The sequence below is a fragment of the Gordionus sp. m RMFG-2023 genome, chromosome 3, assembly GCF_954871325.1.
Source record: "Gordionus sp. m RMFG-2023 chromosome 3, tfGorSpeb1-WG-v2, whole genome shotgun sequence".
NCBI lineage: Eukaryota > Metazoa > Nematomorpha > Gordioida > Chordodea > Parachordodidae > Gordionus > Gordionus sp. m RMFG-2023.
In genome coordinates this window covers 16,628,768-16,648,534 of record NC_088777.1, presented here as the reverse complement: position 1 = coordinate 16,648,534, position 19,767 = coordinate 16,628,768, and the positions used below count along the sequence as shown (strand labels likewise).

The window sequence follows — 19,767 nt, the reverse complement described above, 5'->3', positions numbered from 1 at the left end:
ATCCTGGGATAGTGGGGATGAAATCATTGTGTAGATATTACGTGTTTTGGACAAATCTCGATACGGATGTTGAAGACTTTGTTAAATGTTGTAAGAGTTGTCAAGAAGGAAGGCCGGGAGCTAAAGAAGTGCCATTATACAATTGGAACATTCCTACCCGACCTTGGGAACGATTACACATTGATTTGACAGGCCCCGTATCTGGAAAATATTGGTTAATTTGCGTAGACGCTTTTACCAAATGGGTTGAAGTTGCAATTTTAACACATATTAATTCGGCGAGTGTAATAAATAATCTGCGTAATTATTTCGCTAGATTTGGGTTACCTCGCTATATTGTCTCAGATAACGGTACTCAGTTTACTGGATCTGAATTCAAAACGTTTCTTTTTAAAAACAATATAAAACATTTTAGATCGGCCCCTTATAGCCCCAAATCGAATGGTTTGGCTGAACGATATATATGGACGATAAAGACGCGTTTCTATGCTGGAAGGAGATGTGGGACTCCGGACCAGTTAAATTTAGCAAATGTTTTAATTACTCACCGTAATACTCCTAATGCAACTACTGGTAAATCTCCTGCCGAGATGATGTTTGGAAGGTCGCTTAGGACGACATTGGATCAGTGGAAATTATCAACGAGAGAAAGGACGGAAAACGCTCTATGGAAACAAAAGTACTACAAAGATAGAAGTGTTGAACCTCGGGAGTTTGTAGAGCAGCAAAAAGTTTGGATAGCAAACGAAAGGACAGCAGGGTGGCATGAAGGAAAAGTGTTACAACGAAAAAGCGCAATATTGTACGATGTGGAATCAGAGGGGATCGTTAAAAACAAGCATGCAGATCAATTGAGGGATGCACATACACAAGAGAAGGAAATACCCGTTACGTTGACCGAAGAAGTGGAAAAGGCAGAACATGAGAATACAACTCTTGAAAAAAGAGTTTCGAAACCCCCATTACGTTATCACGATGAATTCAATTTATAGTGGGGAGAACTGTAATATAAATTGAATTTAAATTGAATATAATATTAACTTTTCGTTTGTAAATTACATAACCTGAAGGATTGAATTCATGATATATATATACGTGATATTTTGTATTAAATTTACTTTTACTTACTTTTATTTAATAAAACACTTCAAATATCATTATCTGAATCACTATCAACGATTTGGATATCCATAGGCGATGACATTTTAAATTATTAACACGTGATTTAGGTTTATAATACAAATGAAATTATAAATTACAAATTGAAAATATATTTCAATTTCAAATTTAAATAATAAATCATAAAAATTATAATTAATTATATTTTAAATTTTCATGTTTGTACTTATCTTCATTATATTTTTTGAAAGTACCTAAGTAGCACGCTAAAAAATTAAATAATTACAAAAAAAGTAGCCGCTATTAGCTATAGCTACCAAAAAAGTAGCTCGCTACTTTAACAACTCTGGTTGATAAAAAATTGTAAAATGGAAAAAGGAGAGAGAAGAAATACAGGTATAAAAGAGATTATTAGAGATTTCTCTAATTTTGGTGAAAATTGAGCTAAGGTCAAAATCTACAGTGAAATAGAATAAAAAAATTCCCGATCATTTTATTCTGATTATTAGATTTAAAAAGAGCAACCCTTATCAATTTTGATAAATATTAAATAGCTTCATTAACTTTCAGTAGAATTATGATTTTTCATCAATTAATTTTAAAAACATCATAAAATAATTTAGCAATAATAAGCCTTTTAAATTTCTAAAAATTATCTCTGGCCTTAAACTTTAAAATCAATAATCAGAATAAAAAATTGTAAATATAATAAAACTCTTAAACCCAAATTATTATTATTACTTCCTAGCACCACAGTTCCTCTCCTTGATCCACCTATGCAGTCTGTTAGTATTTGTAACGCTAGCGAGGGCGGCGCTGCTTTTCTTGCTTATGACACTTATTCCGTAAGAACCGGATGATATAGTGTTGTAATTGTTACTTTATTGTAATATAATTTTTTATAATAATATTTATAACTTAGAAATAGAAAAAGAGTCATTAGATTTACAAATGTGTTAGTGAGTCTAAAAATTTTCAAAAATTGTACCTCCCCCCCCCCTTATTTTATAAAAAAAATAGGTCACTTAATAAGGGCGGACGATATGCTTCCTCTTATACTTTCTTCTCCAAAAGACCCGCTGCTATGAGAGGGAACCGAAGAGTGTGAAGTCTGATGGTGTGTCATCAGATGACCGATAACGGCCATGATAGTCAAAGATTTTGGCACAACTTGTATAAAACCCCGACCAGGACCGGTCTGACGGCAACCGTATGGTAGGAGTTTTAAATCGAGACCCTGGGTGTCTAAAGCTTTTTAAATAAAAAAATTATAATAAATATATTATTTTCGTTATAAAATAAATGATACCGAATATAAAAAAAAGTAAAATATAAAACATAATACCTAAATTGTCTTCGGATTCGACATTTCTAGATATAGATGCTTGATCTTCTTCGAGTTTCCACACCCAATCCATAACCTATAAAAAATAACATAGCGAGTCTTTATCAAAATATATCAGAATATAGACTTTTATAAAACCTATTTATCTCAATTTCAAATTCCATGAAAGACAAAAATATTATATGCTTTCGTGCCTTAGACGTTACTATGAACTTAAGTGTATAAATTTAAATATATATCGCTACATATCCTAAATTATATAAACATACTTTTCTTTATAGATTGAAATATAAATCATGTGTGTGATTGTTAGGGAAATATAGTAAATTTCAGGAACATATTATTAAAACAATATTTCGACCTAAATTATTGTTAAGTAAAACTATAAGCATTATTTTATTCCTTAAGATTTATCGGAGTAAAAATAATGGTGATTTTTTTAAATATTCACTAGCGAGATAAAAAAAGATTCCTATTAAAATACTTTTTTCTCTCCTCTATAAAAGCCAGTTAATGATATTATTATTCTACCTATGTAAATCTATGGTATGAAATGTTTAAAATTGTATTGCCTTAAAATTTTCTTGTTTAATTTTTCAACATTTCTTAGTCCAGAACGTTTTTTTAAGCGATTTGCAAAGCAAGTTTCCAGCAGTTTTTTTTTATTTCCAAACAAAGAATAATTATTTGTCAATTTAATTTTTTTGCATAAAATATATAAAATTAAAACTTGTTAACGCATCTGATAGTAGGCAGACGCCATTTAATTGTTTATATTCTTCCGGTTAGAGGTCTAATGGGTGGGTGGGCGGAAGATCGGGTTAAATTTTTTTTAAAACGGGCGGGCGGGTAGGCGGGTTAAGAAAAATATTTAAACTATGGGTGGGTGGACGGTTTAAAATTTATAACTTTTATTTGTTATTTAAAATCATTTAAGTAAACATTTAAAAAAATATGCTCCCTGAAATTTCAATTTTTAATATCAAAATACCAATAACTGAGGATGTTGCCGTCGGAAGAAATTAATTAGGTAAAAAATATATCGATAACATGTTGGATTTGATTTGCATGAACTTATATGAAAATCTGATCTTACCCGTTTCCCAAGTTTAATAAATTATAAAGGCAATTTTTATAGTAGCATTCAAGATATGGCTGTTACAGAGGAGAGCATTACCTACCTAATGACATAACAAAATATTTAATATAATTTTGCAAGATTTTTTGTAACTTATTTTAGTTTAAATTTACAATTTATAAACAATTAATCTAAATTACTTTTTATATTAATTATTAATGGTTTCACTTTTTATTTAAATATGTCACTTGAGTAGAGTATATACTATTCTATATTGATTGAAAAGACAAGAAAAAGATTTATCATAGCTATCAAGATTAGCTTGAAAAACATTGGCAATTCCAGCAACCAATGCTTCTTCTGAATGATGAATAGCATTGCTGGAAGATTTTTAGTATCAAATATTAATTTTCTATTATTACATAAATATTTTATTAGATCAAATAAATTCCTTACCGTAATTTAAATTGAATATTTTTATTCTTAATATAGCAATTTCCTAAATTATAAAACTTTTTTGTAGGAATGAAGCGCTTAAACTAATTCATTTTCTTTAATGCGAGCTTATTTAAATTTTATATGGGCGGCGTGGGTTAAAATTTTTTTATAAATAATGGACGGGAGGGTTTATTTTAAAAAACTATGGGCGTGTTGGGCAGGCGGTTTAAAATTTTATAAAAATATTAGCGGACTTGTGGGCTAAAAACCTGCTATTGCAGACCTCTACTACCGATATCAAGTTTTTTCAAAAATATTATTCTAAATTTTTTCACTTTTTCCCTTTTTATATATATGATATTTGAAGTAGGTATCTGAAAAGTTAGGCCCGGCCCGAACCCGGCCCGGGTCGAATTTTATTTAAAATAATCGGGTTCGAACCGGGCCTAATATATTTTTTTCGGGCCGGGTCGGGTCGGACCTTGGAAATTTTTTTTAAATATATCTAAATTTATCAATTTTATATTGAATTTTTTATGTAAAATAAAAATAACATATGTTTTTTATTTTGAGTAATTATAAAAATTAATTTCTCTATTTAAATAAATTCAGGCCGGGTCGGGCCGGTAAATTTTTTTAAAAAAAAATCGGGTTCGGGCCGGGCCGGCAAAACTTTTTTAAAAAAATTTAGGGCCGGGCTTGAAAAATTAGGCCCGATGCAGATCACTAATTTGAAGCGAACGTATACAAATTTACTTGAGAATTACTCTCAAAAGGACTAGAAATTTAAAACGAAATTTTTGATAAAAAGCAAATAAAGGGCCCAAATCAAAACGATGAAGGCAACGTCATACGGAAATAGTGTTAAAGAGTGTTATATTGTAACTTAAATTACTCATACCTTTAAGGTTTGGAGGGTTAGCATATCTTGTCTTAAATCGTCTCCAGATTTGAAAATCAATTCTCTAAATCCCACAGAAGCTTCTGGCAGGTTAGTGTAACGGTTTATTTTATTATGCAATCTCTGTATAAATATACATATATAAATAGTGTCTAGTTATTCGTTAATATTTTTCGCATAAATGATAGTTTTTATTAAGATAAAAATTATATGTTAATTCGGCAAATTGCTCTCCTTAAAAAAAGTTAATGGTTATGGTTTAGAATTAAAATCGTTGCTCAAAAAATTAGTAATATCCAGATAACGCGAAAATAATCAGAAATGTTGCTATGTAAAGAAAAAATATAAAATATGATTTCCTTCACCAAAGAACCAACGTCAGTCGGTTGATTATCCATTAAAGGCGAACCATCATAACTTCCAGTGGGAGAAGAGTTAGGCGAATTTTTTTGTTTTTTATTTAGACGGGGTGGAGTGCCAGCCTTATTGATATCAATTATAGGATTGGCAAAATCAGAAGGGGAATGAGACGCTATAAGTGAATGAATCGAGGATGAATCTGAGTTCAGTAAAGGGTCCGGGTTTGTCCAAACTAACCAAAATGGCTTTTTGGCAGATGATAATATCTTGCATTCGTCAACGCTGTTTATGCATACATTTTTAATATAGGAAATATAGAGGTTTTATTATCAACTCAATTTTTTCATACTTATTTTTCTTTTGTTTCTTTATTTATTCTTATTTATTTTAAAGCTATTATTGATAGATTTCTAAATTTTGAAATTCAGTAGAATAAGGTATTTAAAATATTAACTTACATTAGTTCGCCGAGAATATAACTATTGTCAATAGGAGAGGGTAAATTTTGCAAGGCTTCTTGAAAGTCTGGCTGCCTCAATTGATGCCGAAAAAATTTCAATTTTTCCTAATTTTATAGAGGAAGATATAAGAACTTTATATTTCTTCCCTTTAGATAATTTTAAGAGAAAAAAAAGCTTTATAGATATGGTGGATAACTGTATATAGTAGTATTCTATTTAAAGTTGTTAAACGTTACTTTTGAAAGTAGCGCGCTGTTATTGTCAAAAAAGGAAGCCCGGTACCGCTATCCCTATTTTTTTTTAAGTCGTGTACTAAAAGCTAATGAGATTTTAATATTTTTAAACAATTCCCCCCCCCCTTTTTCACTTGTATTGAAAAGAAATTGATATAAATTAATTATATTTCTTCAGTAATTGTATATTTTTTTCTTATCGTTAATTTAATTTTTATTTTATTATTTAAAATCTAATTTATAAATGTATTTATTTATACCACTTAATATGTTTATAAATTTTGTTATAAAAAAATATATAATTTATAAATTTATAATTATATAATTAAAAATAAAATTCTATAATTGAGTCCCCAAAACGGAACCATAATTGTGTCTAAAAATTTCTATTTGAATTTTTTGTCGAATAAAAAGAAATTCTCTGGGTTCATTTGTGAAAATTTTTATACTGGGTTCATTTGTGAAAATTTTTATAAAAAACTTTTAAAATATTATAAATCTACGACTTTTCACAAATGAACCCAGGGAATTTCTTTTTATTCGACAAAAAATTCAAATAGAAATTTTTAGACACAATTATGGTTCCTTTTTGGCGACTCAATTATAGATTATTTTTAATTATATAATTAAAAATTAAAAATTATATTTTTTTTATAACAAAATTTATAAACAAAGTGGTATAAGTAAATACATTTATAAATTCGATTTCAAATAATAAAATAATAATAAAAATTAACGATAAGAAAAAAATATTACTGAAGAAATATAATTAATTTATATCAATTTTTTTCCAATACAAGTAAAAAAAAAGGGGGGGGGGGGGAATTGTTTAAAAAATTAAAATCTCATTAGCTTTTAGTACACGACTTAAAAAAAATAGGGATAGCGGTACCGGGCTTCCATTTTTTGACAATAACAGTGCGCTACTTTCAAAAGTAACGTTTAACAACAATTGGAATAACAAGTTTATTAGTCATTATTTTCTTTTTGAAATTTACAGATATAAATGAATGTAAATTTTGGTCAGGTTATAATATTATTAAAAAATCTTTTAAGGTATTGGCATTTATTAAAAAAAATAATAAAAAAAATTCCCAAACATGAAAAAACCTAAAAATTTTCTAAACAATATAAATTCATATTTCGAAATATATTTAAATTTCAAAATTAAAAGTGCGCTACTTTAACAACTCTGGTTATATTATAATTATTTATAGTTACTGAAAAGATTTCATATATTAATCAGTTTGTAACTAATAAATTATTAGCATATCGAATGATTTAATAAATAAATGAACAAACAAACGAATGAATGAATAAAGATAACAAATTTATATTTTAAACTTTAGGATTGAGATCATCCCTAGACTTGATGGTCTCAGACAAATTGCCTAACTTTTCGGACGCTTCCACCTGTTTTATGAGCGATTTCAATTGGTAAGATCCACAGGCTCTGCAATAAGCTTCTAATAATAAAGCGTAATGGGAAATGCTTTGGGATGAATACTGATAATCCGATCTTCAAATAATAATTTTTATTATATTTATTTTTTTATTTTAATAAATTATAATTCCGGCCGGGCTGAATAAATATGGATCTCTTAATAATTAAGGTTAATAAATAAATAAAAATCAGCTGATTGATTAATAAATTTATTTTTTAAAAAAAATTTCAAATATATCTTCAAAATATATATTAGGATTTACCGTAAAATCCAAAAAAAGGCGTTACCCAATTTGACATTCATCAACGATCTTTTGAGCAAAAAGCGCGCGAGAGCGTTATCTATATAATGTTCGTATTTCAGCACCTTTATATTTCCCATTAAAAAGATCATTAAAACCATTTCCCTTTAATTATTTTATTCTATATATTCTCAAATTTTCTTTTTAAAATATATATGTAGGTTTCTGAAACCTGGACCAAAGGCATAAGAAACTGACTCAAATGTTCATCGTCATTTAATAGGTGATCCAATTGTCTTACAGCGAATTCTCGGATATAAATGTCGGGGTAGCTATTAGGCTCTAACAACTGGAGCGCTTTTTCCAAAGTTAAGTTGGGCCAAGTTTTGAGAAGAAGGTAGAGCTTTTTTTTGTTAATGCATAAAAGATATACAATAATACCTACAAAGGTGACCCCCTTATTGATCCCTTCGGTTCCTTCTCATCGAAATCTTATTAAAGATGTTTATCAAAATATTAATCTTCTATAATTATAATATTAGTCATATCATCCAAAAGTGAAATTAAAATTAGGACTGTGCCGATCCACATATTTTTCACCAATCCGATCCTTTATTGCTTAAAACCCGGTCCGATACCGACCCGATATTTATACTGATTTTTCACCACCCTCCAATGAACCATAAGTATTTAAGAAATCAATATTTTTTATGCAAAAAATCGAATTATGCATTTAATTTAATTTTTTTATTTCTACAATTAGGACTATAATTAAAAAAATATATATTTAATAATATGTCCATTTTATGTTGGTATGAATTATAAAATTGTAATATTTAATATATAAAATAATTATAATATATTAGATTTTTTTAAATAAATATGAGAGCCTCGGATTTTCTGGCAATAAGCTTCTACGATATGACTATCTATATTCCCTGCCGTACTGAAGGCACACTTAGATGATTCCGCAGATAACGCATTTTGCAAAATTATCTTTGTTTTTTGTAAAATATTTCCACAGATACCATATAAAAAAATCTTTTAATTAAAGTATAAATAATAAAATTGGCGTTATTATTTAAAAAGATTTAAAATAAATAAAACTTTGGGTGTTTCTTTCTATTTTTATAAAAAACTTTTAAAATACTATAAATCTATTTTAAAAAAGTAATAATTTAGGGGATGTTGTGCATATGCATCATTGTTTTAAAAAAAATTAAGAAAATATTATAATAATGTAAAATAAATATACATAACATAAAATAACAAAAAAAAGAAAAGTAAAAAGATCGGATCGGGTTTTAGTATCGGCCAGATCCGATTTTGGAGAACGCTAAATATCGGTGCCGATCTGATATTTAATATCGGCAAAGCCCTAATTAAAATGTTTTAAAAACTTTTTTAACAAAAAAATAATAAGAGTAAAAGACCCAAAATCAATAAGTATAAGTTTTTTTTAAAATAAAAATATAATTAATTTTTTACTTTGTTATAATATAGTATAATAGAATAATTTGTAAAAATTTAATATGTACATGCGCAACTTCTTCCCTATTATTCCATCTAACCGATTTGATCAGGACAACCAAGGAGTCTGGAATAAGATGCGCCTTATCTCTGTTACGTTTAAAAAAAATTAATAATGCTGAGTATCGTTGATACATGTATATTTTGAATAAATTTTAAAAGTATCTTTGTGCTAAATACTACATCTCTAAACTAAGATACTTTTTAAAGTAACCATATCCATCCATATCAAATAAAATTGATGAAGGAAGATTTTTTTAATGATTTATTAAGGATATTGTATAATTTGTAAATTTATGAAATCATTGAATTTAACATATTTATACTATTTATATGAACAACAACGGTGGGTATTAATTTATATAAAAATGTTAATATAAAAATAAAGTGCATTATGGGGTTTTATCGTTACTTTTCAGAAACTCAGGTATAAAAATTTATACATATAATTTTAATGCCCGTTAATAGTTTTGAAAAAGAAAAAATAAAAACCTAATGTTCCACACGAATTCTTTGTCTTGCTCGGTCAATTGGTTCATCATTTCATACGATTCTATGATGGATTTGAGTTTGATTAATTCGTTTTCCAAATCTCGCAATTGGTCTACTCCAGTGATTAATTCCGTTTCCATAGCGTTCTCTTTGATATCTCAATTAATTTTTTGTGTGTAGATGGAGGGGGGGGGGGGACAATTTTAAATATTGTAAATAAATAAATAAAATTCCAGACAATGTTTTCAAAAAAAATAAGAGTTAAAAACTACAATCTGGTGTAATTTAAACAAAAGAATAAAATAAAGTATCAATCTAGGTGGATAACATGATAAGATTTGAGTGTGATGCGTCATACTCATATGCATAATCACTCCACTCTATTTTACTATTATGATACCCGGGCTATATGAAAAAAAATTAATCCACTGTGATAATAAGTAAGCTATACTTACTTATATTATTATCTTACTTCTAGCTTATTGTAAGTTTTTTGAAAAATAAAAATGATTAGAATTATCAAAAAAAAAATTTTTTTAATATGGCCAATAACAAATTCTACTAGCGTTTTTTCAATAGCAGAATTAATATTAAGTTCGAAAAGATTGTATCATCGTTGATAAGAAAAATATAATAAATAGCCGCCGCTTATTAAAATCTTGGCATACAGTTTGGACGTAGGTTATAAAGCACTTATGTGGGCTAGTGCATCTATAAAATGGTTAAGTTAATAGTATAGACAATTTTTTGTTAAAAATAATTTATTAGAAATGGAGTTCCCCATTTGTGAAAGCAGCCTTAAATATCAGCTTGGAAATTTCGACCAATCTAAAACTGAGTATAACACAAATAAAAAAATAAGGCCAAGAGTAAATTGTATCTTTCTATCACATTCTTTCTCTTACTTTCGATCTCAAGTGCTATGGTGATTCATAAAATAATTTATAATTTTTTTTAACCAGTTTTCAAAGTTCTGACAAAGTGGGCGAATGAATGAATCTGTTCTAGAGTAGGAAAGTTGGCGTTTTCAAAACGTTCAAATTCGATTTTGAGTATAGGGCCATCACGGTTAGGATTATCTCCTAAAAGACCTGTGTTTATATTATTTATTTAAAAATGTAATCTTTACTTAATATATTATAAGAAATGTTTGTATAATAAAAGCCTGAACTCATTCTTTTTGTATATATAGTAAATTGTGCCGGGTAATAGGTCAGGTATGGTTCTATAAAAGATCTAGATCTCAACCCGTTTTTACATATATGTTCTTCTTATTTACAATTCAGGCAATTATTGTACCGGCTCGGCATAAAATATGGATCTGGTACATCTATAACATAGTTGAACTATTGTTTACATGGCTCAATAACAACGATTTATAAATCAATTAATAACAAAAGGGCAAAAAATTTTTAACCCAGTGGGTTTAAAGGATAATCTCGATCCAAATTAGATAGGAAAGTCGGAGGAGTTTGATTGAGGTGCAAGCTCTTTTTGCCGCTTATGAGGTATCCGTTAAAATCAAAAAGACTTACATTGATCCAGGCCAAGCAACATTTTTCCTTTACACATAATTTTGTTTGTTATTTATATTTTCACAATTTAAAAAAGATTTATACTTCAAATTAAGAATATCTCCATAATGTATAATATATACTTTTCTTATAAATAGCTATCTAATCTAGTAGTAAGCTCATTCGAAATCTTAATCTAACTCATATACATAATCTCCTAATTGTTGTTCTTAATATTTCTTCTATCCTCTAATTTTCCGCATTTATAGATTTTTCTCCTCTCTTAATTACAATATACTTGTAGACCTGCGAATTACCTTAAATATTCTCTGTACTCTTACATTAATAATGAAATAAAAAATTTATACTAAGATAATATGATCCCCGTTCTAAAAGGCTAAAAACAAAAAAAAAATGGGATTTTGCTTTTATCTCCAAAAATAATAATGCTAGGGAAGTAAACACCTATATTTAAATTTGAGTTTTTTAATAAATCGCTTAAAGTGGTGGAAATATTATCAAGATCCCCTTTTTTTAGTGATTTAGAATCGATCCCAATAATATTAACTTCATCATTTAGAGTTTTCTTTCCCTCTTTTTCTATCATTTCTTTTTTTTCCTATTTTACTTCCTTTCCTACTGGGTTTCTTTTTTATTCTTAGGGTTTTGTTCTTTTAAACAATATATATTATAGAAATTACTCGTTTGATTTTTTTTCTTTGCCTATCGCCGACGTTAATATTGACATTTACGCCTGCAGTTCCGTAACAAAGGGCTATCCGGAGCTCGGCATTCCTAGGTAAATGGGGTAAAGTGATAGAAAATTTGATCCATTCGTTCCAAGCTAACGCGGAAGGATCGTTAATATTATATAAACTACTCTCTACAAGAGGGCATATTTGATCAGGACCCGAAAAAAGTCCAGCTTTCACGCATATCTGCATGTATTTAATAATTAAAATATCGTTAAGATACATCAACGATATTAATCAAATCAAATGTAAAACTATCTTTTCTTAATGTGTTTAAGAATTTAATAACAATATAATAGTTAAATTACCTAAATTCTATTGCCATTTAATGATAAAATATAAATATTTTTTGACAATTTATTTAAAACTAGAATCGACTAAATTTATATCATTTTAATATTGCTAAAATTTAAGGAGATATAAAAAATCCCTAATTATTTTGTCCTGTTTAATTATTATTGATTCAAAATTTATTGATACAGAATACAGATGAAGTTTATAAATATTAACTATAGTTCAAATAAAAATATTAATTTAAAAATAATCTAATATTGTTAACAATAAAGCTATAAACTCAAATATATTAAAATTATTAATAATTGGCAAATATAAAATATTGATAACATGATAAAATATTATCAAATAAAGCACTTTATTTTTATGGATAAATCTATTTTTTACCACAACCGCTCTTGAAATCGTATAATCTTAAAAAATCCAGCTGGGGCTTAAATTTTTAAAAATAATTGTAAAATCACATACTGTATCATTTAACATTTATTTTCTTGCCATATTCAATTTCTTAAGGAAAATTATTAAATCATGTCCGGGCCCAGAAAAATTAACTGCAGGTTTCATTGATAAATCTATATAATGGCTTTGATGTGGATGCGATATAATATAGTCTATTTTTTAAAAAGCTTAGTCCCATGCTACACCTCAAAGAAAGCCATAAAAGCTTAATTTTTTTTAAATAACGCTTTATAAAATAAATTAAGATAAAATAGAATATTTAAAAATCTTTAACGCCAATCATCTCAATTTATAAAAACCTTATATATAACGCAGTTTGATTCTAAAATGATATGTATATTCGAGAGAGATCTGGGGCTCGGATAAATTCTCATACATTTTTTTAATGTAACAGGAATTTCGTAATATTTTTTCTAAAAGATCCAAGAAAATTATTTAAATTTGGGATGTATCGATATTTTTTATCGGATCAGGCCGATTTTTTATTTTTTTTAAAAAATCGGTTATCGACAGATATTCATAAATTTACGTATTAGATTCGAGAAAATGGCGTCTTAATTAAAAAAAATTTATGTATTAAGAATTCTTATATATTTTTTTTAAAAACTAACAAATTGATTAAAATAAAATACAAAAGAATGTGTTGAGGTATTGAATCTCAATATTTAGTAAGCCATTATTATTATTTATTTCACCGTAATTATCTTAAATACTTATTATTTATTTCATTGTTTATTATTAATATACGTTTAACCCTTCAATACTCTGGTGGGGTGTATGAAACTCCAGATATGCTGGAAATGATATTGCATAAAAACGATTAATTATTATGATCTGGATTCTTCAGTAGCTCTATCAAATATATCTTAGAATCAATATTCCAAATTTGATATATTTCGGTTGAGTAGTTTTTTAAGATATAAGCATTTTGTGACTGATTAGGGTTTGTGAGACCTCACCAGAGTAAATTCGTAATTTTTTGAGAAATTTGTTTTTAAAATTCTTATAATTATAAATATATATATACTACATAATAAAATTTAAATATCTTATATTTTTAACAAAATAATAATTAAGTAAGCCTCAAGATTTGGTAATAAAAAAACCTATCTGTCATCTATGAGCGAAATCTCGATGATTACATTATATTATTCGGGCCGTTTTTAAATATAGACCAAATCGGGCTTTTAACAGTAATGATAGGCATATATCAGAATTGAAAATTAAAATTTTTATTAGTTAGTGAATAATGCTTCCAACATACAAATGTTGTAAGAATAATCGAAAGGGGGCAGGGTTTAGAATATAGTTACTTTTGATTGATTTAATAATATATATAATATATTTTAGCCAATTTGCGGAAACATCTTGTAACTAAACATCCTGAAGCAGTTAATGATTCACCACCTCTACCAGATTCCATTATAGGGGCACGAAAACTTACAACGGGGGATATTTTTAATCTAAATAAATTAATACTAAAATATGTCATCAACGAAAATATTTCCTTTAGAAAATATGATAGTAAAGATTTTAAAGACATCTTTACCTTTTTAAATAAAAGTTCTAAAGTATGGTGCAGACAAACTGCTGTCAAATATTTAAACACCATATATATCGAGGCAAAAACTAATATTATGAATGCCTTCGATAATTATAAATACAAGATGGCCATAACTACGGACGTATGGACCAGTAACAATTTGATTTGTTATTGTGCCATAACAGTCCATTATATCAATGATAATTGGGATTTAGCCAACTCTTTATTATCAATTGAGGAATTTGCCCAACCTCACACGGGTGAGGATGTTAAAGATTTATTAATAACAATACTGGCCGAGTATAAAATACTTGATAAAATATCATCCATTACCCATGATAATGGATCAAATATAATTTCGGCGGGGAAATTGATTATTCCTCTAATTCGCAAAACCTATAACGTGAATTTTAGCACAATACGATGTCTTGCCCATATTATAAATCTGATTGTACAAGAGGGACTATCAACGATTTCAACAGAATTGAAAAAGGTTGAGTCGTTGGTGAAAAAGATCCATAAAAGTCCTTCTCTGATGCAGGAATTTGTTAAAATTTGTAATTGTAAAATTCCGCTCGATGTATCAACAAGATGGAATTCTAAATATCTCATGCATAATAAAAATCAATCAGGTATTAATATAGCATAAAATATTTAATTATTTTATATTTCATAGAATATAGAATATAGAATCCATAATCAAATTGGGCAAAAGACGTATTAATGATAGCTTTTACATTAACACTGAAGAGGTTAAAGTGTTGAAGGATATTGAAATTTTTTGCACCCTTTTTACAATATTACATGTGAAATAAGTGCAAACTCATCAACAATAGGCATGTATCTATTATATATCGATACAATGCAACAATTGTTGGTATTAAATATTGGCACTAACATTAATAATGTTATTGTAAAAGCAGCAGAACTTATGTTAACCAAATGCGAAAAATATATTAAAATAATAGATGATTTCGATTTTTATTTATGTAGTTTTTTAGATCCACGGATCAAAAAAACTTTTATACCTATATGGATGAATAAAGTTTGTTATTATGAAAAGTTGATAGCTTTATACAATAAATATCGTTGTAATCCGTGGCCCGAAAAACCAGAGATAAATGATAATTTAGAAGTGATGTCAACAACTATTTTAAATAGTCTCAGAAGGTATATATTATTTCATTATATTACAACTTTTTTAAATGTTATAAAATAGTAGATATATTTAATTTAAAAAAAATTTCATTATATATTATTAGGAAAGCATCCCTAGTTCCGATGGTTGACGAGATAGCGGATTAACTAGCTGATCCAGTCGCCTCCTCCTCGATTATAGTGTTGGATTGGTGGCGAAGTATTTCCATGCGTTTTCCCTACCTTTCCTTAATGGCTAGGGATATTCTATCGCGACAGAGCACATCCGTTGCAAGCGAGCGTGTTTTCTCGAGAGGGGTGGACACCATTACGAAAAAAAGAAATCGCATGGCGTCAGAACGTTTAAACAATGTTTATGTTTAAATTCATGGAATACAAATATCATGAACAATAAATTTTGGACATAATTTTTATATGTATATATATATATATATTGTTAAATATAAATTTTTGTATGTTAATAAATATCATATATAATTTAAATAAAAATATTTAAACTATAAATGTATCAAAGATTTTAGATGTTTTGAGCATAGTGTTCTAGTTTCAGGCTGTTGTTTTTTTATGAATACTGGAGAACATTAGTGATTTAATAACATTTGACTTTAAATTTGTACTAAAATAGTTTTTGATATTAAGATTTAGAATTTTGAACACTTAAGAAAAATTACACATTAAAATTTATACTGGGATTAACTTTGAACTAATGTTGTTAGAGTAGAGTGTTAAACTTATTTTCAGGCGTTAATTCGCTAAAGTGGTGTTAAATGGCGCGATTTGAGCAGATTTTTAAAGCGGTTAATTCACTATTTTATTGAGAAGAATATTACGAGAGCCATTTTTCTCATAGATGGTATAAAGGTCTAGACATCACTTATCGTAATCTGAGGATTAGTCATTATTTTTCTGTCTAAATTATTACCTGACGGTTTCTAAAAATAGGCTTAAAAAGAGCTATTTTACATATAAAATACACATACAAATTATTAAGATATATTTATAAATAATTCTAAAATCTTATTCATTTAAATTAATATTAAGAATCTACATAATCTAGTTATTAAAATAATTTAAAATATCAACGATAGAGATATATATTGAAGATACATTTTGTATAGATAATATATACAAAGTTATTTCCCTGTTACAATGATGTAATTCCTTCCTGATATCGCATAAATTTTAGTCTCGATAAAAAAATCATAAGGTATTTCATTGTGAGATGTGCAGGTAGGTTTTATCATAACTAGTAGCTTCAACGAGGAAATATTTTAATTATAACATTAATGTGTAGTCCTATACTTAATCTTTAAAATAAAATATGAATAAAACATAGATGAGTTTATGTGATAGTTAATTTTATGACCCAGTCTCTGACCATAAGATATTTAAGAATTATATTTTAAATAAAAAATACATTAAATATATTAACATCTCATTTTATCATCTATTTTAAAAATTATTTTATGAGAATATAATAGATTTTTTATTTTTTTATTTTATAACCTTATCGGCGTCTTTAACGTTGATGAACGAGGCTCCCAACATCTTAAATCTGAAAGGTTTTTCTACCTGCCACACCGAGGTAAACTTGTAAGTGTTGTTGAGCAGATATCGCTTACAATTGATTGAAAAGGATGATGCTTTAGGTATAGGAAAACTTTGTAAAATATCTGGTTCATCTAAGCCCGATTCGTTTTTAAAGCCTGTAAGATTAACTGAATTTCCTCCTGTGATCGTCGTTGATGCACTAGGATTATTGGACTTGTTTAGATTAAAATTTGCACTCGATATAGAACTCGAAGATTTGATTGTAGGGAGGGGATAATAATTTTTATCGGTGTGAATTAAGTAACAGTCAAGCACATTAGTTAAACTGGCCTTGTTGTATTCTTTGGTGAGGTCCCTACATTCGACTCTGATTAAAAATTGAAGCATATTTATACAAAGAAAATAAATAATTTGAATATAAATTAGAGATCTGCAAATAACGGCCCCGCATGTACCCGACCCTATTTTTGTTTTGTGATGGACTATTAAGTACAACAATTTTTTTATTCGGGATCGAATCGAGCAGGACAAATTAATTTACAAAAATTTCGGGGTAGGCTGGGCTTAAAAAATTAAGCCCGATGTAAATCACCAATATAAATGTCGATATTAGTGTATAACTGCAAATCATTTTCAATCTTATTTATTTCAAAGATTAAGCTTAATTTAACCTGCGGAATTTTTTATAAAAAAAATTATCACTTTATGAAGATTTTCACTATTTAAAGATGAATTGCCATCTTGTTCAATTATATTTTCGATAATAAAATATTTTAATATGATCCCGATTAAGGTATTTTGAGATCTAGAATGTTAAGATTTATATAATCAGATTCGTACTTTATATTTGTATTTTTAATTTTATTATACGACAGTAATAAATTTATAAATCAGTTTAAAATAAAATAAGGGCACATACCTATTAGTATTTTCATTACAGGTCACGATCTCGTCAATATCGTTAAGTGTCGAGTTGCATTGGCGGCAATTGCAATTTGCATTAGAAGAATTCGAAGAAATGTTTGAACTTAGACTGTCTGATCTTAAATTAGAATGATGGACATTATAGGTTGCGCTTTCCATTCTATTGGCCAGAGACTCGGTAAGGGTTGATGGCATGATAAAGTCTTCACAAGTAAGTCTGGATGATTCAGATAACCCCAATGAATCGGGGTCTGTGTGGTCGAGGCTTGAAATGGTATTAACGATGTTTGGGGACGATAATGCTTGGGAGGTGAACGAATTAGAGGACGAGTTTAAATAGGTCAGCGTGGAGTATATGCCTTGTTTGGACATGAGCATTAACTGAGGAATCGTTCCATTAGAGAGACATTCTTTTATATACTGCAGAAAATGTAATGGATTATTATTTTGGGGTGAGGGGTGACATATTTAAAAAATAAGATTAGAACCGGTTCCAGTTCAGATTTCTGGAATTATCTTAATGAGTGCAACTTTCGGTTCCTATAAATTTTAAAAAAATGTGATTCTAGTATTGGGTTCTAGACATAACACTTAACTGATTCTTATTCAATTCATCAACATGTTATATTTAATGAATTATATTTTAAAGGGTTCATTTACTATTTACATTTTTTTATAATTTTATTCTGATTTGCTTTGATAGTTGGGAACCGGAAACAACAAGTTTAAAAACTGAAACCAATTTTCCAAAATTTTTGGAACTCGAACTGGAACCCCTATTAACATACAGAACCGGAATTCTTTTTATTCCAGTTTGAACCAGAACCCTATTTAGTCCAAGTTCCAAATATTGAGCTAAATCTTAAACCGTCATTCGTTAACTTTAATTATCCAATTTATATTAAAATTTAATTAATTTTAAGAATACGATTTTATATTCTAGGAGAAAAAGTGGAATTTATATTAGATTAATTTTATGGTAATATAAATAAATAATTGATAATAAGATTGTTATCAAATTAGAGACAAAATACTATATAGTTTTTTTCAAAAAATACGAGAAAAAGAATAATCTGCAGCTAAAAAAATAAATGCAATCTTACAAAATAAAAAAAAATCATGATATGAGATAATGATTTTAAAAGAGAAAAATTACAATAACCCCAAAACGTAAATGGGAATTCCTACTAGCTTAATAAAAAAATGACCCATATGATTATTACAAAATTAATCATTATTAATTAATTTTGGATAAAGAAAATTCAGTGGAAGTATTTGATGTTGTACAGCATATAACAAAAAAATAATAATCATCAAAAATTTGAATTCAAAATTAATATATCGACCAAGAGATTCGATATTTGATATGAGCAATGCCATTCGAAATGATCGACAGAAAATAAAACTACTACCTGGCTTCATTGATTTCCGACTACTCTTTTTTTAACTTATCTAAATTTTTAATATAAAAAATAGTTATGCATGAACTCTTTAAAAAAATTCAAAATCTTTATTATTATAAAATAGTAGTATCGGTTATAAATTTAAAATCTTTATTATTATAAAATAATATGGAATATCGGTTATCGGCCGATATTAGAAAATTTCCCGATCTGATAAAAAGGCGTCTTCATTGTTAAAAAAATATATTTCATAATATATTTGCTTATTACTATTATGTAAATAGATTGATGTAAATTATATAGATAAGTAATTTATCGATAATAATATTTTATACACTTTTAGATTCATGAATATAAACTATAATTATAACATGTATTAAATAACATGTTATAGTATAGAGAAAAAATAGATGTTATATTCTTAAAAAGTATATGAGATGAATAAATGTATGTATTAAAAATTAACGATTAGTATGTTTACAGAATACAAAATCAGATGATATGGGATCGGTAATCGACCGATATC

The 19,767-nt window shown here is 27.6% G+C and overlaps 1 protein-coding gene across 6 annotated transcripts in view; it reads right to left on the bottom strand.

Moving 5' to 3' along the window:
• The window catches only part of LOC135927512 (phosphatidylinositol 4,5-bisphosphate 3-kinase catalytic subunit alpha isoform-like), a 36,835-nt gene that overhangs the window by 11,858 nt on the left and 5,210 nt on the right, over positions 1-19,767 (bottom strand). For 3 of the 6 annotated variants that reach the window (XM_065463533.1, XM_065463532.1, XM_065463535.1), the window contains 16 exons: positions 17,834-18,258; positions 16,870-17,281; positions 11,859-12,095; positions 11,061-11,205; positions 10,603-10,734; positions 9,644-9,800; positions 9,160-9,241; positions 7,854-8,024; positions 7,643-7,746; positions 7,280-7,454; positions 5,700-5,806; positions 5,247-5,523; positions 4,882-5,004; positions 2,465-2,540; positions 2,145-2,370; positions 1,861-1,998 (listed from right to left, as the gene is read on the bottom strand). In XM_065463533.1, coding sequence (XP_065319605.1) covers positions 1,861-1,998; positions 2,145-2,370; positions 2,465-2,540; positions 4,882-5,004; positions 5,247-5,523; positions 5,700-5,806; positions 7,280-7,454; positions 7,643-7,746; positions 7,854-8,024; positions 9,160-9,241; positions 9,644-9,800; positions 10,603-10,734; positions 11,061-11,205; positions 11,859-12,095; positions 16,870-17,281; positions 17,834-18,258 — 2,987 coding nt within the window. The remainder of the gene's footprint in view (positions 1-1,860; positions 1,999-2,144; positions 2,371-2,464; positions 2,541-4,881; positions 5,005-5,246; positions 5,524-5,699; positions 5,807-7,279; positions 7,455-7,642; positions 7,747-7,853; positions 8,025-9,159; positions 9,242-9,643; positions 9,801-10,602; positions 10,735-11,060; positions 11,206-11,858; positions 12,096-16,869; positions 17,282-17,833; positions 18,259-19,767) is intronic. The other 3 variants (XR_010572106.1, XM_065463536.1, XM_065463534.1) reach the window with 3 other exon arrangements.